Source organism: Fukomys damarensis, unplaced genomic scaffold (genome assembly GCF_012274545.1).
Source record: "Fukomys damarensis isolate Sample0158 unplaced genomic scaffold, DMR_v1.0_HiC HiC_scaffold_28, whole genome shotgun sequence".
In the NCBI taxonomy this organism is placed as follows: Eukaryota; Metazoa; Chordata; class Mammalia; order Rodentia; family Bathyergidae; genus Fukomys; species Fukomys damarensis.
Genome location: NW_022900940.1, coordinates 36,588,921 through 36,616,785, shown reverse-complemented (window position 1 = coordinate 36,616,785; position 27,865 = coordinate 36,588,921). Strand labels below are relative to the sequence as shown.

General features: G+C 38.7%; 2 protein-coding genes across 5 annotated transcripts in view; one reads left to right on the top strand and one right to left on the bottom strand.

The window, feature by feature from the left end:
• Positions 1–20,907, top strand: part of Btd (biotinidase) — a 52,005-nt gene extending 31,098 nt beyond the window's left edge. The window contains exons 4-6 of one of the 3 annotated variants that reach the window (XM_033756991.1): positions 11,101–11,232; positions 13,508–13,699; positions 16,855–20,907. In XM_033756991.1, coding sequence (XP_033612882.1) covers positions 11,101–11,232; positions 13,508–13,699; positions 16,855–16,932 — 402 coding nt within the window. In that variant the 3' untranslated portion in view covers positions 16,933–20,907. Of the gene's footprint in view, positions 1–11,100; positions 11,233–13,507; positions 13,700–16,851 lie in introns of all 3 variants that reach the window. The other 2 variants (XM_033756990.1, XM_033756992.1) reach the window with 2 other exon arrangements.
• The window catches only part of Ankrd28 (ankyrin repeat domain 28), a 122,751-nt gene continuing 109,156 nt past the window's right edge, over positions 14,271–27,865 (bottom strand). For both annotated transcript variants that reach the window (XM_010612769.1, XM_010612766.3), the window contains 7 exons: positions 24,719–24,806; positions 24,546–24,629; positions 23,701–23,846; positions 22,994–23,076; positions 22,528–22,610; positions 21,330–21,421; positions 14,271–16,066 (listed from right to left, as the gene is read on the bottom strand). In XM_010612769.1, coding sequence (XP_010611071.1) covers positions 15,780–16,066; positions 21,330–21,421; positions 22,528–22,610; positions 22,994–23,076; positions 23,701–23,846; positions 24,546–24,629; positions 24,719–24,806 — 863 coding nt within the window. In that variant the 3' untranslated portion in view covers positions 14,271–15,779. The remainder of the gene's footprint in view (positions 16,067–21,329; positions 21,422–22,527; positions 22,611–22,993; positions 23,077–23,700; positions 23,847–24,545; positions 24,630–24,718; positions 24,807–27,865) is intronic.

Sequence of the window (27,865 nt, the reverse complement as noted above, 5' to 3'; positions counted from 1 at the left end):
AAAAAAGAAATGACTTTACGGAGGCACAGTGAAAGCAGGTGACCCCAGAGGGCTTCAGATACACATCAGTGGACTAGATCAGTGGATGCCATGTACTACAACAGCTGCTGAATGACTCCAGTCCTAGTGACTGCAGTGTCCCCCGGAGCAGTGCTTAGTTGGATGCCATTTTAGGGAGGAGCCTAGTGAACGTGAGACTCAGAGCAGCTGCAGATTGGCTTTACCCCAGAGCTTGCTGTGTTAAACTCCCACTGACTGAGTGAGGGACAATCACCAGGACATCCATGGCTAAGGAACCATAATCAGTCTGGGAAAAGACACCCAGAGTTTTATAAGCTAAATGACTCAGGCCCCACCCCCATGACCAGAGGACAGGTTTAACATGAATTTCTGTAGATTTGAAAGTTCCAGAACCAGTGCCTTGCCATAAGCTTACTGCTGAGATTATCTAGCATGGATCTAGTGGTCTTTGACTGCCTCCCTTGTCTACCAGTGAGAGCAGAGTAATACCTTAAATCAGATACTACCACAAAACTGTAGACCTCAAAAGATAACCACAGGCTTGCAATCACAGATAAATGTCTTTCTTTCCTCCTTTTTTTTTTTCCTTTGCTTTTTTTTTAGTCTTTTAAAAATTTCGTTCATTTTTTTCTCTTCTTTAATTTTTCCATTTTTTCCTCTATTCCCTTTTAAATTTTCTCCCTTCTAAATTTTGAGTGGATATTTACTGTATATAATTTCCCAATTTGTCTTGTTTTGTTTTATAGATTTTTTTTTTTTTTTTTTGGTTTTTTGAGACAGGGTCTCACTATGTAGTTGAGACTGACCTGGAACTCACTATGTAGCCCAGGCTGGTCTCAAACTCACAGCGATCCTCCTGCCTCAGCCTCCCAAGTGCTGGGATTACAGGCATGCGCCACCATGCCCAGCCTTGTTTTATAGATCTTGTAACTAGGTTTAAAGGTGGCAAATTATTAGCTATCAGTGTGTCATTTTCCTATCTGTGTTTGTTGCTTTTTTGTTGTTGTTTGTTTGTTTTTGGTTCTGGGGATTGAACTTAGTATCTTGCATATATCAGGCAGGCCTGGCTTGATGCTATTGTTATTACTGATTGTACTGCTATAGCCAGGGTAACATAGTTGTAACCAACCGATCTTCCTTGTATGCCAATTCCTAGATTGCCTGGGGGTCATAAACTATACTACAGCTCAGTACCAAAGAACTGGGTACTAGGCCAAACAGGCTGAACCTTTCATCCCCAATAAACAGAAGAGGCAGAATCCTGGGACAGACTCAAAGGCCAAAAGCCAACTAAGGCTAGAAGACATCCCTGAAAACTAGTCATTTCCTTAAGAGGTCTCAATACTAGTCATAAAGCTACCTACCATAAGCAATTTACAAGCCTCAATGCAGAAAACAAACAAAAAATAGAAAATGAGAAAACACAGAAGGAAGATGAAACCCAGCACCCCCTAGCTTGCCCAAGGGAAATCCAGGAGGTGTTGAGGTAGAGGACACCAAAAGCCACTCACCTGAACTTTCTGAAATGGTAGTAGCAGAAGTAACAATGTTTTGTTACATTAATCAATGTTACCATGATTAAGTCTCTTGACAAAACCAAAGTAGATATAAATACACAGATAATTAAAGAGATAATGACCATATGAAGAAAATAGTAAGTGCATCTAGAGTAGATACATATTTTTTAAAAGAGGAGCTTAGAAAAGATAAGGAAATCATGAATGCCCAGCATAAGAAAGAACTGGGTGCCATAAAACACATTCAAACGAGACTGGAAATTCTATTGAGACTTTTTTTTTTGAGACAGGGTTTCACTATGTATTATAGGCTAGTCTTGAACTCACTATGTAGCCCAGGGTGGCCTTGAACTCATGGTGATCCTTCTGCCTCAGCCTCCTGAGAGTTTAGATTACAGGGATGTGCCATCACACCCAGAAATTCTACTGAAAGTATATGCAGTAGAATCAACCAATGTGAAGATAGAATTCAGATCCAGAAGACAGGGTTGTCGTTGGTGGTCTTCAAATGAATTACTTCTTAAAAATAGCAAGGGACCTTGAAAAATCAATCCAACAACTGCTAGATGATGCAAAAAAGAATAGTATTTGATAAATTGGAATAAATGGAAAATCAGAAGATAGCACAAAGGGCATAAAAATCTGTTCCCAAGTAATAGCAGAAAACTTCCCAAGCATGAAAATAGACTTTAACATACAGATAAGTGAGGTATATAGAACTACAAATAGCCACAATTAAAAGAAAAAACTACACCAAGACATAAAATAGTCAAGATTCCAGAAATTCAACACAAGATCAGAATATTGAAAGCTGTTGGAGAAAAGAAACAATCTACCTATAAGGAAAACTCATGAGAATCACAGTGGACTTCTGTACAAACCCTTAGTCAAGGAGAGCTTGGAATGAAATACTTCAACCCCTAAAAGAAAACAACTGCCAACCCAGATTGATGAACTCTGCAAAATTTTCTTTCAAAATTGCTGGAGAAATAAGATACTTCAATGATAAAGAACATCTGAAGAAATTCATGAAGCTCAGTCGTGCCATCGCCTGCCTTGCAGGTGCAAGGTCTCGAGTTTGATCTCTGATAGTGAAGGAAAAAAAAAAATTAAGAAAGAAATTCATGACAACCAAACCAGCACTCCAAACAGTTCTGAAGACTATTTGAGAAAAAGACAATGAAGATAAAATTCTAAGAGTCCCAATAGAATGAATCCATCAGACAAGGCAAGCAATTAAATAGAAGGGGAATCAACAACAGGGAAATAATATAATGTCAAGGATAAGTCAATACCTATTTGTGGGGAACCAGCTCCCACTAGAACAGTACCTGAAGGAGAGAGTGAGGATTGAAAAAGAAAGACTCTAGGCAGAGTGGAGACAAAAGACTGTCTGCTTTATTTGAGGCAAGCCTGGTTATTTATACATACATTATCAGCAAAATCTACAGAAGAAACATCTGCAGAAAGACACCATAACATTTTACAATTCCTAAAGATCAAAAGGCATTCACATGCACTTTGGGCCGGAATGTTCTCTTTATCTGGTCACAATGGTTTCTGTTGACATCAAGTTGATAGATTAACTCCTTGTTCTTAACCACTTCTAGCCTTCGGCATACTATTGTTAGGTGAGAGTTTCAGTTTCCCCATACCTATCAGTTATAAACATCAATGTAAATGGTCTCAATTCACCAAGCAAAAGAAACAAGATTGGCAGAATGGATCAAGAAACAAGATCCAACAATATGCTGCATACAAGAAACACATTTAACTCAAGAGGAAATTCATAGACTAAAAGTCAAAAAATAGAAAACAATACTGTATGCAACCGAACCCAGAAAAGTCAGGGTGACTATTCTACTTGCTGATAAAGTGGATTTCAAGCCAACACTGATCAGAAGAGACAAAGAAGGTCATTATATATTTGTTAAAAGTACACTCCAAGAGGAAGAGATAACAGTCATAAATATATATGCATCAAATACTGGCACAGCCATCTATAAAACACTAATGGATATGAAAAATCAGATACTCTCTAATACAGTTGTAATGGGGGACTTCAGTACCCCACTGTCACAAAGAGATCAACTAGACAAAAAAATCAACAAAGAAGTATCAGAGCTGAACCAAACCTTTGAACAAATGAACTTAGTGCACATGTACAAGATGTTTCACCCAAAACATTTTTTTCAGCAACACACAGGACTTTCTCCAAAATAGATCACAATACTATCTTATTGAACATGCTTAAGTACATGCAAAGGAATTGAAAGTATCACATGCATATTATCAGATCATAGTGCAATGAAATTGGAATAAATGGCAAAAGATACCACAAAATCTACATAAACACATGGAAATTAAATAATTCCCTCCGGAACAACCAATGGGTCACAGATGAAATTAAAGAAGAAATTAGTTTCTACAAATAAATAGTAAAGCTGATATGACATACCAGAACTTAAGGGATATAATAAAAGCAACCATAATGAGAGAAATTTATACTGGTGAATACCCACATTAGAAAAATAGAGCAAGCTCAAATAGATATCCTAATATTGAGCCTTGAGCTTCTAAAAAAAAGTTAAACCCAAAGCTCATACAAGGGAAGAAATTATAAAGATCCCCACGTTTGATTCCTGTTATCCAAAAAAAAAAAAAAAAAAAAAAAAAAATGGAGATTGTGGGCCAGGGATTTAGCTCAGTGGTTCTGCCACCTGCCTCGCAAGTGCAAGATCCTGTGTTTGGTCCCCAGTACAAAAAAAAAAGTGGAAGAACATTCAATTTTTTAATAGGCAGAACCAATATAGTGAAGATGGCCATATTTCCAATACTGTTATACAAATTTAATGCAATTCCAAACAAAATATCAATAGCATACCTCACAGGACTAAAGAAAACAATCCTAAAAGTCATACAAAACCAGAAGAGACCTAGAATAGCAAAAGCAATTCTGATCAGCAAGGACAAAGATATACTTCAATACCATGTTAAGTGAAATAAATCAGACTAGTGCTAAGCAAGATTCCCAGCATCTAGTATACCTTTATTAAGGCCTGCATCACATTTGTAAAAGTTGAGGGCTTCTCCACGGCTACATGGGTCCAAGAATCCTAACTCAAGAGTTAAGGTGATAGGCCTCACACACCTACTCTAGGAAGCATAATTGACCTAGGGCCCCTGCTGGTGCAGTTAGAAATCCATTGTTGTTCTTGCAGCCAGGCCATGCCTCTACAGGCTGCTTCTCATCCGTGACTGACTGTGGTGGGGAAACTGAGGCAGACCTTCCCCCCCTCCTGGGAAAGAGGAACTCTAGCTCACTGGCCACCTTTGGCCCAAGAACTCCCAGTGTTGTCAAACCTTCCTCAGTCTCGTGACAGGTAGTATCGTCCCACCCACCCTTTGATCCCAACCTCCCTCCCTGAAGCTGCAACTGCATGTGATTCAAGCTTCCCAGCCTCCCTGACTCCCTGTGTCCTTTCACAGAGGCACTTGTTTCCTCTAGTTTCCAACTCAGGAAGACTGACCGTTTCCTTTCCTGAGTCCCTGGCCAGATGTGGATCTAGTCTTGCTTCTGAATACTATCTTCTGCTTTTCAGTGATCTGCCTTCGTGCCCTGTGTCTTAAAGTAGAACGCCTGGAAGCCATAAGTTGCAATGTGCATTTATTATTTTGTATATATATACAATGTATATTTTGTTGTTTCAAGGATATGTATATGCTGGCACAAAGATTTATAATATAGCAGATAGCATGAAAGTAAAAAAGGAAATGGTAAATATGATGTACATGACGGTGAACCTTTTAGAGCTTTCAATGATAACACACAGCCCGCTGCGCTATGCGTGCCATGAGTTCGCCAACATTGTATGTGATAAGACTTCATTTAAAATATGACTTGTATTCGTAGTTACAGATTTGGAAAAGTATCAAACCAATTTTAGTGTTTTTAATGTTCTCTTGGTGTTAATATTAAAGACACTTTCCCTCTATAGTATTGTACAGAGTAGTTTTCCTGCCTTTAAAAATCCTGTGTGCCACCTTTTCACTCCTCCCTCCCCAGTTCCTGGCAACCACTGATCTTACAATCTCCAGAGTTTTGCTTTTTCCAGAATGACACACAATTGGAATTTTACAGTATGCAGCCTTTTTGGCTTCTTTCATTTAGTAATTTAAGTTTCTTCCATGTCTTTTCATGGTTCAATAGCTCATTTCTATTTTTTTTTTGGTACTGGGGATCGAACTTGGGACCTTGCGCTTTCGAGGCAGGTGGTGGAACTGCTGAGCTAAATCCCTGACCCAGATAGCTCATTTCTTTTTAGCACGAATACTCCATTTCCTGGATGTACCAGTTTATTTGACCGATCACCTCATGTTCAAGTTTTGGCAATTACGAGTAAATTTGCTAGAAACATCCATGTGCAGGTTCTGTGTGGACTCATTTGAATTTCTCTGAGTAAGTAAATGCCAAGGACGATTTAGTAAGGCTCTGTTTTCATTTTGTAAGAAACTGACTTTTCTACAGTGTCTGAAACATTTTTATTCACACCAGTGAAAACATTCCTGTTCCTTCTCATCTCAGCCTGCACTTGTTGTCAGAGCTCTGAGTTTTCATCGTTCTCCTTGGAGTAGTGGTATCTTGTTATTCTGTTTGCCTCATGGCATGTGACATGGAGCGTCTTTTCATTACTTACTTGCCATTTGTGTAGCAGTCTTCCTCCATCCGCAGGGGATAGTACTGAGCCTCATATAATTTTTTCTATGATAGTTTAATTTGCAAATCAGGCACAGTAAGAGATTGAAAACTAGTAAAAAAGTTATAACATATTATAAAAAAGTTATGTGTAGAGCCGGGGGTTTAGTTCAGTGGTTCCACCGCCTGCCTCTCAAGTACAAGGACCCAAACAAATTCAATCGCCGGTAAAAAAAAAAAAAAGAAGTTATGTGAATGTGGTTTCAAAAAATCTCATTGCACCGTAAACCTTGGCAAACTCAGCATATGATTCTTTCTCTATTGAGAGCTTTCACTTTTTTGCTTATAGGAAGCATCTTATGGTTTCTGTTTGGCATATTCAAATTGCCAGCACTACTACTGTAACAGTAAATCTCACAGACTGATGAGCAGTAAGTGATTAACAAGTGTACACCCATGGATGTGCTGGACAAATGGATGACTCAGGTCCCGAGATGGAGCAGGATGGTGAGAGATTTCATCACACTACTCAGAACAGCACACAACTTCAACCTTATGAGTTGTTTGGGGAATTTTCTGTTTAATGTTTTTGGCCTGCAGCAAAACTGAATAAGGATGAACTACTGTGTATCTGCTGTGGTGTCTGAAGATCTTTTTTAAAAGGTTAATTTTTTAAAAAGGGGTTATTATTGAATTTTAAGGGTCATTTGTATACTTTTGGTGAGATGCCTTTGTCTAATGTCTTTTGCAAATGTTTTCTCCCAGTTAATGGCGTGTCTTTTCATTTTCTTACAGTGTCATTTGTCAGTGAAGCTCAGTTTACATTCATTCTCTCATTCATTCATTCGTTTATTCATTTATTGGAGACAGAACCTTGCTATGTAGTTCAGCATAGTGAACTTATGTAGCCTAGGCTGGCCTCAGACTCATGGCAGTCCTCCTGCCTCAGCTTCCTGAGTGCTGGGATTATAAGTACGTGCCACAAGGCCTGGCTGCTTACCAGTTTTTTTGTTTTGTTTTGTTTTGGTGTTTTTGGTACTGGAGATCGAACTCGGGTCCTTGTGCTTACAAGGCAGGCGGCGGAACCGCTGAACTAAATCCCCAGCCCTTGCTTACCAGTTTTTTTTAAAAAAAGAGCAGTGTCTCTCCTGTTTTACCTAAAAAGTCATTGCCAAACCCAATCTCATCAAGATTTTCATCTATGTTATCTTTGCAAGTTTTGTAATTTTGCATTTTACATTTAGGTCTGTGATTCACCTTGATTTAATTTTTGTTAAGTGTATAAGTTTTGTGCCTGGTCTTAGTTTTTGTTTGCATGTACGTGTCCAGTTGACTCAGTTTCTCTGATATTGGTTGATTTCTTTTTGTGTGAGTTTTGGCAGATTGTGTCTTTCAAGGAATTGTCCTATTTGTTTTTTGAGACAGGGTCTTACTATGTAGTTCAGGTTGGCCTTGAACTATGTAACACAGAGGGGGCCTCAAACTCACCCCAATCCTCCTGCCTTAGCCTCCCAAGGGTGAGATTACAGTCATGCACCATCATAGCCAGCTAAGCACAATTAATTTAGGTCATCAGATTTTTGGAAGAAAGCTGTTCATAGCAGATCTCTGTTGTGAAATATCTCCTATTTCTGAGATTAGTTGTTTTCTTAGCCTGGCTAAAGGCTTACTGCTTTTTACCAGTTTTTTAAAGAACCAGCTTTTGGTTTCATTGACTTTTTCTATTAAAATTATTTTCAAAAAGCTGGGCGTGGTAGCGCATGCCTGTAATCCCAGCACTTGGGAGGCTGAGGCAGGAGGATTGCTGTGAGTTCAAGACTAGCCTGGGCTACACAGTGAGTTCCAGGTTAGTCTCAACTACATAGTGAGACCCTGTCTAAAGAAAAAAAAAAAAATTATTTTTTCAATTTCAATTTAAATGATTTCTACTTTTTGCTTTCTGATTTCTAGCTTTGGGAGTGATTTTAAATTTTATTTTTGAATGTATAAATTCAATGCCATGAATTTCTAAGCATTGCTTTTGTAGAATCCCACAAATTTTCATAAGTTGTGTTACATTTTCATTTAAAGTTAAATTTTTGTTTTAGTTTCGCTTTTTTTTTTTGTGGTTCTAGGAATCAGACTCAGGGCCCTATATATGCTGGGCAAATACTTTACCACTGAACTATAACCCAAGACCTAATTCAAAATATTTTTAAAAATACTTCTTTCATCCATGTTTTATTTGTTTTTTGATTTTGAGACAGGGTACTGCTACGTAGTCCAGGTTGGTCTTGAACTCAGAGCGATCCTCCTGCCTCAGCCTTCCGAGTGCTAGGATTACAGGTATGCACCACCATGCCTGGCCATCCATGTTTTATTTACTAGTGTGTTGTTTAATCTTCAAATATCTTGAGTATTTCTAGCTATCTTATTAATTTCTAATTTAATTCCATCATAGAGGGCAAGTATTTTATATTTTTTACTCTTTAAGCTTGTTAAGGTGTGTTCTGCGGCTCAGCCTGTGGTTTGTCTTTGTTGAATGCTCCACTTGAGCTTCAGAAGAATGCGTATTTTGCTGTAGGGACGGAGTAGGCTACAGATGTCCATTACACAGCTAATGATGCCGAGTGCATTTATGTTCTGGCTTTCTGTCTGCCAGCTTTGTGTACTGCCGATAAGATGGGTGAGAAGTTACGGTGAGAGTGGTCACCTGTTTCCCCACTGCAGTTCCATCAGCCTTTGCATCACCGTTTTTGGAAATGGTTTATTGCTGTGTTGCCCAGGTTGGTCTCAAACTCCTGGGATCAAATGATCCTCTTGCCTCAGCCTCCTGAGTGCAAGCTGCCACTCTGAGAACATCATAAATTTTGAAGTGGGAATTTAATGAGTCACATGAATGAACAGAAATGGGAGTAGGGTACATTTCGGAATGAGGCTTTAAAGACCTCTACCTTTTTTTGCTTTCTAGTGGCTGCCAGGCTGCACCAAGAATGTGGGTAGTTTGTCTTTAGTGTCTTAGGTTGTCACTGAACTGGGGGCAACTGATGGCCCCTCCCCCAGACCTTAACACCTTCAAGAGCTACTCAGATTCAAGGCAAAGCTCTTCTCCAGAAGCGCCCTTTCCTTGAATTCTTTTCACATTTTCTTAGGTTTTGGTATTTCCTGTTTTGAAACTTAAACATCACAACCCTAAGTAACTTCTTTCACACATGGTGAGGGTTGCTGGCTCAAATTACACACTATCACTATAAAACATGCATTTTGAATGCGCCAGTTTTACAGTACCTGATGTTACATAGCACCTTTGAGGGTGCAGTGCTATTTTCCAACTTCAAGTCCTACGCTAGCTAGAGATGAAGCAAGTCAGCTGCCACGGATCCAGCAGCCATTCAGAAGGGCTCACCTTTTGATAACCAGCCCTTTCCCTGTCAAAGACACACGATTCTCAGGACAGGGCTGTGGGTCAACCTCACTCAGCAGAACCTTCCTTCGTGTTGGTGGATTGGCTCCCACCTCCGTCTCTCTTCCTGCTCTTGCTAGTTGTCAGCATTCCTCCACGTACTCAGCAGAATCTTAAGACCGTACATGCGCAGCCTTTTCATCCTCAAGGACCTCTTTGTCAAACGCTAGAGCTCATGTGTTTATCGTTACTCTCGGTTTTTGTTCACTGTCTAGAATGTTTGTCTGTCTCCCTGACTAAAACATAAATTTCCCGAGAGCAGGGACTTACCTGTTTGTTATTCCTGGAGTATCTTCTAGTATTTAAAGAGTGCTTGCCACAGAGTATGTACTTCAGGAATGTTTGTTGAAATATTTTGATTAAATTACTGATTTTTTTCAAAGTAACTTTGTATTTGAATTCTAATTAAGACAGCAGACACAAGGCAAAAGGAGTGTGATTATTACAAGGAAATGAGAATTAAGTGACTGATCATATGAACACTCAAGTTGTAAACTTTGAGATACAAATGAACCTCGCATTACAAGCCTTCGTAGATGCAAATCACAGACGTGTCGCAGCCGTGCTGCCGTGCGCTGTGGTGTGACAATGGATAGCGCAGCAGTACAGTGCTCGGAGCCCAGGATGTCCGGAACCAAGAGGAGGAGCAGTGGTGACGGGGAAGGGACTGCTGGGAAGGGCAAAGCAGTGTACATGGTGTATTTGTGTCGAAGGTGTAGGAGTCTCACTTTGTTGGACTTAGGAACAAATCCAACTTCCAGATGTTCTCCAGGAATGGAACTTGTTAAGTCAGGGAGCTGTTTTAACACACACAAAAAAGTAATGAAGCAGAGATGAAGACTTATGTAAGTGCCGGAGAGGGAGAAATGATTCAAGTGGACAGCTTTACACATTGGCATCTTTTTGTCTTAAAAGTAGTTATTGACCAACACTTTCTATCTTCTTTCAGACTAGTCCTGCCTTAAAGGACTGCCACAGTATAAGATGCCAGAGAGGTGATGGTGCTGTATTCTTCGGGAGATTTAGGTGGGCAAGAGGTTGGTTCTCTTATCTTGGAAAAGAGCAGATTCAACAACTAATCAGTCGTGCACTGCCAAAGAAGCCCTTCCCAGCTCAGAGTACATCTTCTACCCTGCTCTAAGTGTGCAGAACCCGCACTAGAAGTGCAGCATAAATAGGGAAGAAACAGGCATAAAAGACAGACTAGGAAGCACGGTCCTGGAAAACTGAAAACAGGAAAACTCATCGGCTCATGCTTTCAGGGCTGTGAGGTGCCTCTAACTGGCAGGGGCTCCTGCCCAGTCCCTCTGAGGTTGGGCCTGGCGCGCCCTGCAGAGGTGATCCACACACAGGCGCACTGGTGTGGCAGGCCTGCCTTCCCGCGCTGCACCAGGACAGGGAACTCCGCACCCGTTCTGTTTTAGCCTAGGTCCAAGGATGCACACGGATGGAGCAGACTGAAGTCCACCTCCTGCTGCATGGCGCAGCCTCACTGGAGCCCAGCTCGAGCAGTCACGCAGACAGCTTGTCAGCCGACCTGCAGACAGGTAACTGAGGTGTGCGTGCTTAGACAGCAGTAACGATGGAAATGTTAGGTACATATCAGGCTTTTAGGCTCTGCTCCGGCACGTGGCAGGTGTTTCATAAACATCTATTGTGGTCAGATTTGTGTTTCTTCTAAAAATAGTGCCCTAGGAGAATGTTAACAGGGCCAGGGATTTAGCTCAGTGGTTTTGCCGCCTACCTTGCAAGCGCAAGGTCCTGATTTGATCCCTGGTACCAAAAACAACAACAAAACAGAATATAACAAATCAATTTACATGATTTAGTAAAGTGTTTGTTCCAACTTAAAAATTGCTAATTTCAACAAGGCCTAGAAAGCATATTAGAAATCATCAGGGGGCTGAGTGCTGACCATGGAAATGACTGCTGGATTTGAATCTGTCTCACGAATTACCAGCCAGGTGACCTTTGGTGTTACTTCATCTCTTTTCTCATCTGCTAAGCGGAGCTATTAGTAGCACCTACTTCTTGGGAGAGATGTGTGGACTGCGATAATGTATTATTTCAAGCATACAGATGTGCGGCATATGACAAGTGCTGCACAAGCATCTTATTATCACAGTAAGTCCCTGACTGAGGAACATTTTGAATTGCAGACTTTCACAGGTGTGCTATGTAAGACTCATTTTGACAGCTTCCGAAAGAACCCTAGTTTTCCCGGAACGGAACTCGCTTGTACATCAGGAACTTACTGTACCTGCACAGAAGCGATTTGGAGACTAGAGCTTTCACCTGCCCCTCCCCCGTCACTATTTGTTCGTTCTTCTGCTATCTCACCTCAGCATATACTTAAAATCAGATCTTTTGTATGTTTTCATGATTTTTCTATGGTCAGGAAAGCTAAATGCTGATACGTACTCTATCCCAAACTGTCCGTCAGTCATTTTAAGAACTGCTGGTTCTGTTCTGGTTGCCTAGGGATACCATTTATACCCCCTGCTACAGGCTCAAATGGTATTGGTTTTTCAGTTTCCAGCCTCACTGCCACTTCTTCCATGAGGTTATTCTGATCTTGTATTACTTTACACCTTTACATGTAAGCCCCTAAAGGGTAGGACCATAATTTCTAGATTTTCTGCTCATTTCCACTCCCAAGAATGGAGCAAGTAAGCATTTGTTGAATGAATATCTAAAGTCTAAAAACAGCTTTACTAAAAACTCATTAGATTTCTAAAGAAAGATAAAAGGAGGGTAGAGTCAACATGCCTGTAATCCCAGCATTTGGGAGGCTGAGGCAGGAAGATTGCCTTGAGTTCAAGGCCAGCCTAGGTTGCACAGTGAGTTCAAGGCCAGCCTGAATTTAGGGAGAGCCTGTCTCAAAACAAACAAAAAATCCCAACAACAACAACAACAACAACAAAAAACCCAAATGGGCCAGGGATTTAGCTCAGTGATTCTGCCACCTGCCTCGCAAGTGCAAGGTCCCGAGTTCAATCCCCGATACAAAAGCAAAAACCAAGAAAGATAAAAATGCCTCATAATTGAACAATGGATTAAGACACAAGGAAGGGAAAAGTTGTTTACATACAAAAAGAAAGACACGTGATTTATTGCATTAAAAAACTTTATTTCATTTAAAAGGTCCAATATAAGCCAAATTAAATTCCCAAATTTACAGCTACATTTAGAGTTCCTGAACTAAATGGCACTGAGTTGAATGTCCTATTAAAGGAGGTCTTTACTGTTATCACCATTTCCCCAAAGTTGTTTGTGAGCAGAAACTGGTACTGTAATACACAGAATCAGAAATTTCAGATGTTACCTCTTTCATGGAGAAGTTAAAGAAAGCAAACTAGACTTTCTGCTTTGTGTGAGGATAAAAAACACTACAGAACAGGGCCTGAGCGCTTTGACACACAAGGTGTAACTATAAAGGAACTTACGGGGGTGCTGTGTCCTTTCATTCAAGTAGTCCCTGTATTTGTTCCAAATGCTGGTGCTGTACAAGTACTATCTTGGACAGCACTTTGTTAGTGCCCTCGTCAGGTGCACACCAGAAGAGGTGGTTGCTCAAGCTGGGGAACACACGGTCACACGCAACCACAAAGCAATGAAATAATTTTCATAGTGCACTAGCAATTGTAAGGACCACTTTGCAAAAGTTTCTAGTAACAGCATCATTTACATAAAAGTGATACAGGATCTAAGTTCTGCTATGTGTGATGATACACTAAAAAGAGCTTGTTACTTTATAACTACACCTTGGATTTCATTAGATGTGATAAATCTAACAGGGTGTCTAATGAGTCCATCCGAAAATCGTTTCAGCAAAGGAGTCAAACAGCCCGTGAAAGAGAAGACATGGCAGAGGGCCGGAGAGTCATCTTTCCACCGTTCTCTCAGAGGACAGACCTGGTTGGGCCCCAGGACAGAAGTTACCAGAAGGGAGGCTTCACAACTCCATCTAAGGAAGACCTTTCTAACAGAGCTGCTCAACAACTGAATGGACTGCTTGGTGAGGTAGAGTCACTGAAGTATTCAAGGTGGAAAAATCACCCTTGTAGAAGGGACTCCTGCATTGGTTAAGAGGTTAGACTTGGATGAACCTCAGGGCTCTTTCAATTCTGAGATTCTAGAAAATTCCCTCAGGGAATTCAGAAGAGAATTCCTAAAAGGAAAGAGAAAGCACACATATGTATACTTTTAGAATCCTCTTGAATTTACTTTTTTTTTTCAAAAGACACAATAGAAAATGTATAGTCTACTGTCCTTAAAATGCATATTTACCTTCCTTCTACTCATAATGAGGAAGGGTTTATGATTTCTTTATATTATAAAGAAAAGATGGAGGATTATATTTATAATTTTTGTAAATATTTTAGAAAAAAATGCTTAAAATCTAGTAGTCAATGCCCTAGAAACTTTATAGATTTTTAGATAATATGCACAGATACAAATACATTATCCATTAAATACAACTCACATCTGTGTTTTATTATACTCTAAAATATACAGGAATCTTGATGTACTGAAAGAGTGCAAGTAAATACAGTATTCAAGCAGTCACTATTTCTATGTACATGCTCATTAATTCTTCAAAAACCCCACAAAATTATCAAATAGATCAAAATACTGTTCTGTGTTTTCACACTTTATATTCAGAAAAACCAGCTGATAATTTACAATGTCATAAAGTTTCCAGTTTCACAATACAAAAAGGATAAAATTAAATGGGGTATTTTGTTGCAGTTCGTGGAACTTTACTTAGACCATTAAGACCCTCTACATAGGTAAAATCATTTTTACTGGGAAAGTGACAGTTACAGTAAAAGCAGAATGACATAAAGTGTTATTTGAAAGCCTAAATGTCAGCCTTTTCTGTTTGTTACTTGAAAGGTAGTCTTCAATTTGGCAGGCAACAACTTCTCCCTCCAAATAGTAACAAGTTATAAACATGCTACTCTTAAACTGAATTAGGACCTCCAGGCTTTTGTATTTTAAATCTTGCCCAATATAGAAATGCCTTCCAGGGGATTTGATAATGATTTAACTTAGGAATAATGGGATTTTTTTTTTCCTTTTTATTCTTCACTTTTCAAAACTAACAGATCAAAATAAACAAAAATCCCAAACCCATTGTAGAGGCACAAAAAAACCATATATCAACAAAGGTGTATCATCCAAAGTAGTGAGGTTGAAAATTCCGTTCCCCAGGACCACTTAATTGCAATAGGGTGAAATAATCAACTTTTTGATTTCATGAACTTTTTCTGGGAAATTCTTTACCTTTTTAAACAAAAATAGTTCAATTTTAAACCCCCAATCATTCAAAACTTGGCAACAGCCACAACCTCAATCCATTTCACAAGTATTTTCACCCGTACTGCATCCAGTCAGCTGGTTTTTTATTCTAATATTATAAAAATTGGAATTTTAAAATTTTTATGTAAAAGAAAAAATGCAAAAATACATCTGCTTTCTTTCATGGTTTAATATAGTATTGGAAGGCTTTCAGATGTTTACTCTTAAAAAAATCAACATTTAAAACAAAATCTCGGCTTCATTTTCAGAAATATTGAAGTTTGGTTTAGATAATGTCTCATTTCACCTGCTCCAGTTTCCACAAAATGTCATTCATTAAAAAATCTTTAAGTCATTTGGTCCTTTGGCAATTTGCTGTGCACATAATGCCTACTGTACCAAACTTTTATTGCCATTAAATTTAGTTGTAATTTTACTGATAAAATTTAAGTCTAGTGTTCTTATCTCTTCTTTTACAATAGTGTTGCTTATGTAAGCAGGTTAGGGTGCACCATGTCCCCATTTATTTCTGGCATTGCAAAGCCAAATTAAAGAATTCCACAAAGCACTTTGACATCAATGTATTTTTCTCTGGTCAAGTCTATTTCAAGATTCTAGAAGTTCCTTTTGCAAAACTTGCCTTTAAAATTCTTCTTCCTAATGTTATTACATTTCTTACATTCGTTCACTGGCGATCTTTCCTCTTAGGTTGAATTGAACAAGAAAGTGCTTTTTTCCTGAAAAAGCAATTTGAAACTTCAGTGTCAGAACTCCTGCCTCAGACCTTTGGCTCAGCCTTTCAATAGGTCTCAGAATCGGAGTCATTGAGTTCATCCACGTCTGTGTATAAGTACTCTTGTTCTCCACCAATATTGTTAAAACTGCAATAGGAGCTAGGTTCATTCCTCATGATGGGCAAAGCTTCAAAGCTGACTGTTTTTGAGGTGTTGGTATAACGGTTAATGGCATTGAACGTCAAGGATGATAAAGGACTACTTGATGAGACAGGCATCATGGTAGCCAAAATGAGAGCCAGACAATCAGCAACATCCTTATTGGGAGCACATGCCAAAGCTGGGGTATAGCCTAGAATGAAAGATAAAATTTAAAAATTAACATTCTGAGACTTAACTTCCCTAAATATATGTAAATAAGCTTAAAAGACTTTGGCTTTAGACATATTTTAAATTATTTGGCTTACAAAAGATTGTGTTAGGGGCAGGGATTTAGCTCAGTGGTTTTGCGCCTGCTTCGCAAGCGCAAGGTCCCAAGTTGGATCCCCGGTACCAAAAAAAAGATTGTTTTAACCAGAATGAATCAGTTTTCCAATAAGTACAAAAAGACAGAAACACCAAGTGTGGTGCATACCTGTAATCCTAGCGCTTGGAAGGCTGTGGCAGGACTGCTACAAGTTTGAGGCATGCTTGGGCTGTATAGCGAGTTCAAGCCCAGTCTGAATTACATAGCGAGACCTCGTCTCAAAAAACAAACCATAGAAAGCAAGGGTGGGAGGAGAATGTATAGAGTGAACAAAGAAGAAACTCAGGCCCAGAGATGGATGATTTCCCAAAGATGTCACAACTTCTCTACATCCAACTAAACTCACAGAGTGTATTAGGCCACAAGAAGAAAACATACAGATTGGTGAAGCTTCCTTTAGAATGGTGAACTGAGGCTTACTATTCATAGTTATGTATTAAATGATGCTAGATTATTGATTTAAATTTTCTTTTTCTCTTGGGGTCATTAAGAGTCCATTGAAGAAAAACAATGGATAAATTAGATTAAACAAATGAACTTTACAAACATGTAAATCAAATATTTCCCTTATAACTTTTTAAAATGTAAAAACTTTTTTTTTTTTTTTTAAGCAGGAGACAGCTGACCTCAGCCATAAAGCCTTACAATACAAGAAACCAAGGAGGAAACACTTGGTACCTCAGCTGGTATAAGACTCAGTTTTGAGGATGGAGTAAGAAAGATGCTAAGAATACACTGTGTGATGGCAAGTTGTGATTATTCCACATGGAACTTTTAGTTTACACTCACTATTTAAAGCCATGTTAAGCCAGTAAATATTGAAAGAGCAAATGTCTTAAAATCTTATTCTACAGCTTCATTTGTTATCACATATCTAGATACACCTATATTTTAGCCTTCACACACATATACATTTATTTTAAAAGCCACATATGTTTTTGAAATAGCAAGATGACTTAGTATAAAACAACACTGATAACCACCATCCAGGTTAAGAAAGAGTACTATACCAGCGTAACCGAAGTTCCATGTACTCCCTTCCCTAATCACTACCTTTTCCCTCCTCCCACAATGGTAACCACTACTTTGATCTTCTGTGTTAACCACTTCCTTATTACGTGTGCTCAAAGACTAAAGTTTTGAATTTTTTGAGTCTACTATAGATTCATGCAGTATGTATACTTTATATCTTGCTTTTTTTGCTTACATTTATGTGTGTGAGATGCTGTTGTAGGTAACTGTAGTCAGTTCCTTTTCACTATTATATAATATTTCACTGTGTAACTATGCCACACACTTATACATTTTACCTACTGGACATTTAGCTGTGTCAGTTTTCCCATTTTTACCAAAGCGAACAACTACTTGATTACCCTATAATGCAACATGTAGAGGTACCGTGTGTGTGTGTATTTATAGGTATTCATTATGTAGCATAAATGTACTAATCAACATATATCATGTATTAATACATTTTTGGAAAAAAAGACTGCTCAGAATGACTACATGCATGCTTCACTGCCCACAGTTCTTTTAAGGGCTCTTCTAAAGAAGGTTCTGGCTACTGCTACACCTGCTGCTGGTAGGCAGAATGACCCATTAGGCTACGATGCCCTGAATAAGAGTGGAAATATAGAGGGACACGTGCCTCAGGAGAGTCTTCCACTGAGAACACAACTAAAAACAGATTCCTGTCTTCTGCATGCTGCCTGGGGTTGGTGTGGTAAGCAAGAGAGAAATGCAAGAGAGACAAGCTCCTTGGGGATATTCCATGCAAATATGATAGTCATCTCATCTGAGAAAAACCAAAGTACCACTAATCCCATTTTTAGTGAATGTAGGTAACTACGTCACTAGAAATGACTATAAAGTTAGAATGATATTTACTATAACTTGTCACCTTCGGACTACAATTACTATTAGACATTACAAAGTGTCTCAGAAGATACCCAGGTCATCACAGCTGGGTCTTATTACCATTTTTTACTGTCCTTTTTATTTTATAAAGATAACAACAGGTATTTAAAATCTCAAAAATGGTCAACACAGACTTGCAGTAACTATTGGTGGTAAGTGACTTGGTGTTTTGTAATGTGGCTAGAAGTATATATTAATATTTCTTTTTTTGGTACCAGGGATTGAACTCAGGACCTTGCGCTTGTGAGGCAGGTGCGGCACCACTGAGCTAATTCCCCCGCCCTTTATGTTATAATTTTAGGTTCCTTATTTTCATCTATGTAGTGGCTACATTTCCAAAAATACAGTTTACTGATAATGAAATTTACTGATAATGAAAGTTTTGTTTAAAACTGGGTGAGCCTGAACTTGGCTTCATAGGTGCTATCTCCACATCTATGGATCTCAAATACTACTGATTCCAAATCTCTATGTCCAACTTGTATCTTGTGATCCAGACATCTAAATTGTGCCTTTTGGGGTTTATACTGATGGCCCCAAATGAACTCAGTTCTATCCCCTTGTATTCCTATCTCAATTAATGATACTTCCATCTACTCAAGTTCAGCTGGGTCGATGGTATGTGACTTCTTCCAACCACCAATCTCATCACCCTTTCACCAAGTCCCAGTGAGACCACCCACATCTTTTCATCCCCAGTGGTTCTACCTTAATTCCGGGCACTCTCTGTGTCTCTAACACTTTATTCAGTTCCCGACTTTAGTCTTGCTCGTCTCCAGACTAACTGCTTTCTTTCTAATGCACAGATCCCTTCTTACTGGACCTAATATAGTACTTGTATTCATCTCATGTTACATCTTCTAACAACCTACACTTGCAGCCTGGAAGTTCCCTCCTCATTTTCTACGTGCCCTTCAGATTTTGGCTTGGAAATCTCTTATTTCGGGATGCCTTTTCCGATCCGTAAGAAAAAAGGTTTGAACACCTTCTGATAAAGTATCGTAGGTTTACTTCAAGGGCATCGGGACAGCCTGTTTATGCTCTTTCTCCATTTAAGGAACACACTATCTATCTCTACTCTACGCCACAGTTTCAGAACTCAGCACTGTGCTTGGTATATGCATTCAAATTCTCACTGAAATCCTAATACGTCCAGGCACTTTACTCAGCACGAGGAATACATCAGTGAACACAAATGACAAAGATTCTCTACTTTTATGGAGATTATAAGTTGTCTCTAAGGAAAATAGACGAAAACAGGTAAACAAGGACTGAGAGTGCTGTGGTAGGGGAATGTAGCAAGTTGCAGTGCAAAAAAAAAGTAATCAAGATAGGCTTCAATGAGATGAAATTTGAGCTAATACTTGAAACAGGAGAGGGATTCAGTCACAGAATGGTTAGTGTTTTCCACGCAGAGAAAGCCAAAACAATGATCATACTATGTGCGCACCCCTATAACAGAGGAGCTGGTGTGGCAGAATGAAGCAAGGGAAAGACAATATGAGATCAGGAAAGTAACAGGGTCGAGGATCTTACAGGTCACTGTAAGAACTAGTTGGTGAATCAGATTCAGAGGTGAAACATGTTCATATCAATTTAAAAAGGATCCACAAGAGCTGTACCAGAAGAGAATGCAGATTTAGAGTATCCTGTAGGGTGGAATCCACAGTACATACTGACGACAGAGTCACTGGGTATGAGGAAGAAGAAGCAAGGAAAACTCAAATTCTTTCCACGAGCAGTAAAAAAGACAACTGCCTTCTATTGGGATCAGGGTGGCTCTGATGGAAGTGGGTTTGCGGGGGAAAGGAAGCAGCACTGACATGTCGTTCACGTCTAGGCGTGTTAGAGCCCGCTGTTTATTAGACATTCATATGGTGTGGTCAGAGGCAGATGGACGTATCAATGTACAATATGAGATGTTTGGGCCTGCAATATAAATTTGAGAACTCTCGGCATATAGTTTTTGTTTGAACTATATGAGGTGAACTAGATGGTCAACGTAGACCGAGAAAGCAAAAAGAATCTAGGACTGAGTCCTAGAGCCCTCCAGCAGTAAGAAGTTAGAGGAAATTTTGTAAATGAAAAATTGAGAAAGTATAATTTGTAATGTAGGAAGAAAATTATCAATAAAGTATCAGGTCCTGAAAGCCAAATAAAGTTTACCAAAAGAAAAGGAGTAATCAGCTGGCCAAAACCTGATCTGCCATGTGGAGGTCCTTTGGTGATCTTACTAAGAATGGTTCTGCTGTGTGGTGGAGGCAAAGGCCTAGCGATTACAGAAGACCTAATTCCTGAGCAGTCTTGCCGCCACAGGGAACAGAGGAGCAAGGTGGGCGCTGGCAAAAGTAGTGTGATTCATGTATCTTTAAGGTGACAGAACGAGGTGCTGGAAGTGAAGCTCAAGGTAGAGTACTTGTGTAAAGCCATGGGTATATTAGAAGTTATCTACGGAAGACAGAAAGAAAGCAAGTAAACCAGGACTGCAATGCTATGGGAGGGGAGTGTACACTACGTGCCAGCATGCGCGAACCCTGGGTTTGATCCCCCATACCAAAACAAGATGACAGAACTAACGTTTACACACTGAGGGAGAATAATCTTGGAAGAGAATAAAAAAATAGTTACTGCAGGACAAAAAAAAAAAGGTTATTAATTCTGCCTAAGAATGATGCTTAAGTAGGGCCTTAATAAATATTTTTTGAGGCCAGGCATGGTGACGCACGCCTGTAATCCAGCACTCAGGGGGCTGAGGCAGGAGGATCGCTGTGAGTTCGAGACCAGCCTGGGCTACATAGTGAATTCCAGGTCAGTTTCAACTACAGAGTGAGACCCTGCCTCAAAAAACCAAAAAATAACAACAACAACAAACAAGTATTTTTTGAAAGCACAAAACCTTTGGCTACTAAGATGAACAGTAGTGTTAAGTGTAAATAGTGAACACTAACTCTGGCTTAAGAGATGATTTGTGAGCCTACGAGTTCATCTATTAGATGGACTTTCCTGTTTCTCTTATCCTTGCTCCTTTGCCACAATGTACTACTCAATATAAGCTTCAGTTCTCTTCTTTGCCCAGTAAAAATATCCACATTTCCCTCAAATATAGAGCATCAAAGGATAAAAGCTTCTAACAGGATATAGGTTAAGGGAAGAGAATACAGAACCTACTTACCATTTTCATCTACTGCAAGTACACTTGCTCCTTTTCCCAAAAGTTCCTGAACCACCATTGTTAGCCCATTTCGGGCAGCAACATGCAGAGGTCTGGGGGGAAAAAATCACATGTACACGTATGTGCAATGCATGTACACAGACACAAACAGCTGGGAAAGAACATTTTTGCCATGTTGTGAAGACCCAGAAACAAACTTGAGACACTGACTTCTAACATCAATGAAAATGGGTGGGAACAGAATTTCTGTGCAGTGCTCTCTCACCACCCCTCACTGTGTAGAAGCTTAGCCATGGCTGTATAGGCGTATTTCCCACTCTTATCAATCCCGTTACCTTCCTTGTTTAAAAAGATTTAACCAATGAAACTTACTCTTAAGTTGTTTTAAGAAATGAGGTTGGCAAATATATATAACAATATATAAGACGTGTCAACTGCAGTACTACAAATTCTAACAGCCTTTAAAAACATAGGCTCCATGCCTAAATTTTGGAGCCTCCAGGGACCGACCCCAAAATGTGAATCCTATTTTAAGTTTTCTTCTGTACCAAGTCTAAAGTGTAATAGCAAGGGGAAACTGGGAAAGGATGATGGGAGACACAGCTCTTAAGATCTCAGTCAGCCGAAGGCTTGAGGCTCATACTGAAAATTTGATTCTTTATGAAATCGCTACCTTAAAGACAGATACAAAAAGCTGCTTGCATCATTTATTGTTAGCAGTCAATAATACTTTTACAATTCGTTCCATGGAACACACAGAATAGCAGTTCCACTGTCCTTCAGAATATTATATTATGAGCGTAAATGCATTGTCAACCCCCTCCTCCACTAATGTCAATGTTCTAATAGTTTCTGTTCAAACACATAGTAATAGTTTTTTTGTTTGTTTTGTTTTTTGAGACAGGGTCTCACTTTGTATTTGAGACTGATCTGGAACTCACTATTGTAGCCCCGGCTGGTCTCCAACTCACAGTGATCCTCCTGCCTCAGCCTCCCAAGTGCTGAGATTACAGGTGTGCGCCACCATGCCCGGCCTATAGTAATAGGTTTTTGAATTGTGTTTTTTCAGTTGTAAAAACTGTTCTTTACTTCTTAATTGCTTCTGTGACTAATATGTGATGATTTCATCCCATGTTTGAAAAAATACATTTACCTGTTTTTATAATTAGATCACAAAGTTTACACTGAAAGTACTCACGTTTGCAAGGCGGCGTTGGTTGCATTGATGAGGTTTCTATCTGTTATCTTTTCCAGTATTAACAAGGCACTAGTTTCATGACCCTAAAATTGTGGCAAAATACTCTTAAATTGGGTATGATTAAAAATTTATACATTCAACAATCTCTAATCTTAGTCCACACATATGTATAACATATACTTCTGTATAGTGTTAACACCATAAATTTTCTTGGCTAATACCTTACATATTTGTCTGAAGATGTAAGGAGAATAAATAGAGGGAGAAGACAGGAAGAACTAAGGTTTAAAGAAAGACAAAACTGTGTTTAGGTTGCTCTTCCAAAGTTTAAAAAGCAAATATATTTTTTTAAGAAAAAAATTGATGCTAGTAGTCATCTTAGCTTTCATTTTAGTGAAGCAGAGAAATATTTAATGCCACTTTGATACTAACAATGCAAATATGTTCTTATAAAATGTGTACTTACCTTGCCACAAGCCAAATGGAGGGCGGTGTTTTTACTGTTATCTTGCAAAGTCAGATCTGCACTAGCACTGCTAACCAGCATCTCTGAGAGGAAAAAGTGCATCAATTCTTATGTTTATGAACATTTTTCTTACATTACCAATAACTCAATGTACAGAAATGAAGACATAGAGCGAAAAGTATCCCTTGAGCAAAAATTCAACTGCAAGAAAAATACGGTAACACAATCCTATGCCGTCAAACGGTTTTATGGCGCAGTTACATTCTTCCGTAAATCACACATACTAACAACAGCAATTAACATTTTGTGAGGGCTTACAAAATTTCAAATACTGCTTTATGTGCTTGGATTTATAGTAATTTATTGAAATCCTATAACAATTCTACATAGGAGGCGTCATTAGTCTTCTTACTTCACATATGAAGAAACAGGCATTAAGTCACTTAGCTACCCTTGGAACTCACAGGCAATCTGACTCCAGCCATGGCCACACAGTTGTTAAGCAATACATTGCACTGCTTTGCTAAAATGAACTCTTCAACCAGTAAGGGCAAATGAAAATTCTCTCCCTAAATTAAAATGTAGGTTGCAAAGTAGCTGAGTTTTTAAGTCTCAGGAGTGGTAACTAGTGAGGTCAGGAAGCCCTGGGATCTAAGTTATACACAATATATGTAACTAGAAGAACAGACTCTGAACAGTTTCTTTACCAACTGTGTTTGTTTGTCCATTTTCTGCAGCCATCATGAGTGGTGTTTTCCCAGAAGAGTCTACAGAGTTGACTTGAGCATTATGGCTGAGCAGCAACTGTAAGCACTCTACATGGTCTGTGAAGGCAGCTGCATGGAGAGGAGTTCTGTGGCAGAGGGGAATTGAGATCCTTGACTGAACTACAGACATCAGTGAAAAGTATTCCTTAATTTATGACAAGGAATTTTCAAGAGTTTATATTAGGGTTTAAAAGCACTGCCTGGATACAAGTAAAGTCAGTGCTGCATAAGTTTGTTATAAAGGCCTTAGTTAAAGCAGAAGTAGTCTAAAATAACACTCAATCATACAATTACTAACACTACATTATAAAATGAAGTAAATTTGAAAAACATCCCGATTCAACAACTACTACGTATTCCAACTGCTGGACTCTTTTTTGGCCTTTACTGCTATTTAGAACACTTAACTTTTGTTAACAATGATCACTAGGTAAAAAGCAGACTTTTTTCTGAGAGAGGGTCTTGCTGCACATTTTAGGCTGGCTTGGAACTCACGATGTAGTCTAAGCTGGCCTTGAACTTGCAGCAATCCTCCTGCCTCAGCCTCTCGAGTGCAAGGATTACAGGCGTGCATCACAACTGACAACAGACTTTTTAAAATGGAGAAATCTTTAAATTTTGAAATAGTTTGTAAAAGAAGACTGGCTAGAAACCATAAATACATACAAAAGCCCCGCAATACAAAATTTTAAAATAATTCATACTTGGAAATGTACAACACAATTTTTCAATTATTTATGGATTCTCTAAATTTTCACACACGAGGCTAGTAGTTGAACTCTTACCTTCCTTTTGAATCTGTGACATTCACAATGCTGGCACCTAATGTATCAATTAACATTTCAGCAGCACCTTCATTGTCATTTATCCTGTGTAAGGTAACAAAGCAATCACTCACAGCAAGGGTGTATTTCTTAAAAAACTCAAACCAAATCTGATTCATTCTGGTTTTACTTACACAGCACAATGCAACGGACTGAAAGCATTTCCTTCCATCTTTTGGAAAACTTCTTGTTCTAAAAGAAGTTCTACACAGGTCTCATGACCTATTAGACAAACAAAAACCAGGTGTTAATATCCAAAAAAAGATATTGGCAAAAATCACAAATACAAGTTCCTTCCCCCATCTTATCTCCCAGTTACAGAGTCTAAACCTTAACCACTGTTCTGGAAAGTTTCTATTCATATGTATGTATGTAGATAGATATTCATAGATTTATATAGATATAGAGATAGATATTCATATATAGATATATAGAGATACATATGACTGTATATATACACACACACTTTTAATATATATGTGATGTCTTGTTTTGCAACTTTTTATATAATGAACTGTATACGTCCTTAAATAGCATGTAGAGAAATCATTTATTTTTTGGAAGTACTGGAAGTGGAACCCGGGGTGTTCCGCCAGTGAACTACATCCCCAGTCCGTCCATCTGTCTGTCTGTCCACCTGACTGTCCACCCACCTATCACTTGGTTCACGAATTTAAGAAATCTGCCAACTTATTGAAAAGTTCTGGAAAACATTCTTCATAAAAATTACATTACATGTAATACATTTATTTTTAAAAACAAACATTAAAAATGTTTCACTTTCTAATGTAGTCACTTTCAATAGCTATAACCCACAGACCTTGTGATCAAAGGGCTCGAGGAGTGCAGACTGACAAAAGGGAAATCTGTGGCCCTGGTTATCTCCAGAAACCCTTACTGGATGATACCACACCGACAGTCTCATCACTATGTATCATGTTTATGAAATAGAGAATGACAGAACTGTTCTACTGGTATTTCAGAAGGCTATCCTGAGAATGCTTTAGAGCTGCATAAAAATCCATCCATCCATCCATCCATGGGCACTGGGGACTGAACTCAGGGCCCCTGCAATGAGCTTCATTCCCAGCCCCCCTGCTTCAGTCTGTCAGAGTGCTGAGCATGCATCACTATGAGCACTTAAAAAAAAAATAAATAAATAAAATTTTCAAGGAAGAGATGACACAATCTAAGAATTTTATATATATAGGTTGCTATTAAATGACTGTATAAACTGAAAAATCTGAACTTTACGATCAGTATGTACAGCCAAGTCTTTTTTAAAACTTGGTCATCGTTTTAATTTTGAGAGAAAGTTGTCACTGGAGTGTTGCCAGTTTTCTTTCCAGCTGTACAATAATTACTAGTCAAAGTAAAACCATTTTACATATTCTACTTTGAGAATACCAAATTATAAAGCATATTTTTGGCTATAAATATGGTATTAATTTTAGACTGTCTGTACGGTCTCTTATTTCATATAACCAGTACACATTTCATTTCTTTCAGCTCCATTCTTTGCTACAGTCTGAAAATTAGACACATCTGTTGATTACTTTAAATGACCAGGCATGTAGTTTGTGCAAAATTCAGTCTCTAATACCAAATGTTAAAGTGTCAAAGTTTAGCAGTAAGAATAGAGTTCTACATGTAGATCTCATGAGAAATGTTACATAGAGAGCAACTCTCCAAAGAACAGAGCAGTACATTAAAATTGAATGCTCTTCCCGATGGACAACACTGTATTTTAGAGTCTGATTTTTTTTCAGTGATTATCACTGATATGTTTTTTAAAAATTAATTGATAAAAAGTCTTTGCTTTGAAATAGTTTATCTTATTAACTTTTTCATAAACAAAACTCACATTCGGGGTTGCTTTCCCATTATACTGGATATTTTGGGTTTCTTCATATTTACAAAATATTACATTATAAAAACAAATCAAATTTCAATGGCAAAATAATGTCTTCTTTGATTTATGATTAATTTTTGGTCACCATATTGTCTTATAATTTTCAAGACAGTTATGGCTAAGAATATATGGTAGTAAAACAGATCAAACTAAGCTTTTAAATTTGCAATAGATTTATGTATTTAAGTTTTTTATGATTTTACTAGTACTTGAAAGATGACCAATAAGGATGACAGGGAAATCCTCAGGAGTTCTCACTACTTCTGCCTTAAAAAAACCGACCACCACCACCACCACCACAAAAGATGCCAGGTATGGTGGTGCATGCTCGGAGTCCTAGTTCTCGGGAGGCTGAGACAGAACAGGATCACTGTGAGTTCAAGGATAGCCTGGACTACATAGTAAGACCAAAGAATCTCCAAAGAAAAACGCTTATGAAAATTTTGAATTAAATTATAATTTCATGAGTCAGACTTCTCTTCTTTCACTGCAGTTCAACAACACTGTTAGAAAGATGCCCAGAGAAAGAACCATGAAGCAGCTGCTCAGAAAGATAGCACAGCTCAAAAGCCACTGCAAAATAGATGCTATCTTGAACTACAGCTTTGCTGAGTACGCCGTTGTAACTAACATTAATCTCGATACCACACTGAAACTTAGAACAAAATCTGCGAAATCTTAAGTCCAAACACTGACAAGCCTGATGTACATACTGTACTGTGTATGTTGTAAGACGAGCAAATCTATGGCCCGTGCAAGGAAAAAATTAGCATCTCAACATGCTTCAATACGTACATTATTTTAGTAAGCCAGCCTCCATTTTTAATACCTATACCTTGAAAATAGCTTTCTGGGGCTGGGGCTTTAGCTCAGTGGTGCAGCACCTGCCTCGCAAGCACAAGGTCCTGAGTTTGATCCCCCATGTGTGTGGGGAATAGCTTTCTGCTTCCCTCAGTGATCCTTTGAGTCTACCTGTAAAAGGAATGGGTGTGACTGTGGGCCTCCAAGAGGTGAGGCTGATGGCTAGTGTGTTCTAACCTCCAGCAACGTTAACCTCTGAAAAAGTCCCTCCTCTCTGCTACGGTTTATTCCTTTAAAATGTGGAGCTAAGAAAACTTTCACAGGTTAGCCTTGCAGGGTGGCATTCCCCTGTAATCCTAGCACTCTGGGAAGCCACGGCAGGATGATCTCAAGTTTGAGCTCAGCCCAGGCAACTTAATAAGACCCTGTCCCAAATGAAAAATACAAAAAGGGCTGGGGATATAGCTCAGTGTGAAGGCCTTGGAGTCAATCCTCAGTTTAAAAAAAAAAGAAAAAGAGGGAAGGAAGAAAGTAAAAAGAAAAAAAAAAAAAAAGGAAAAAAAAAAAA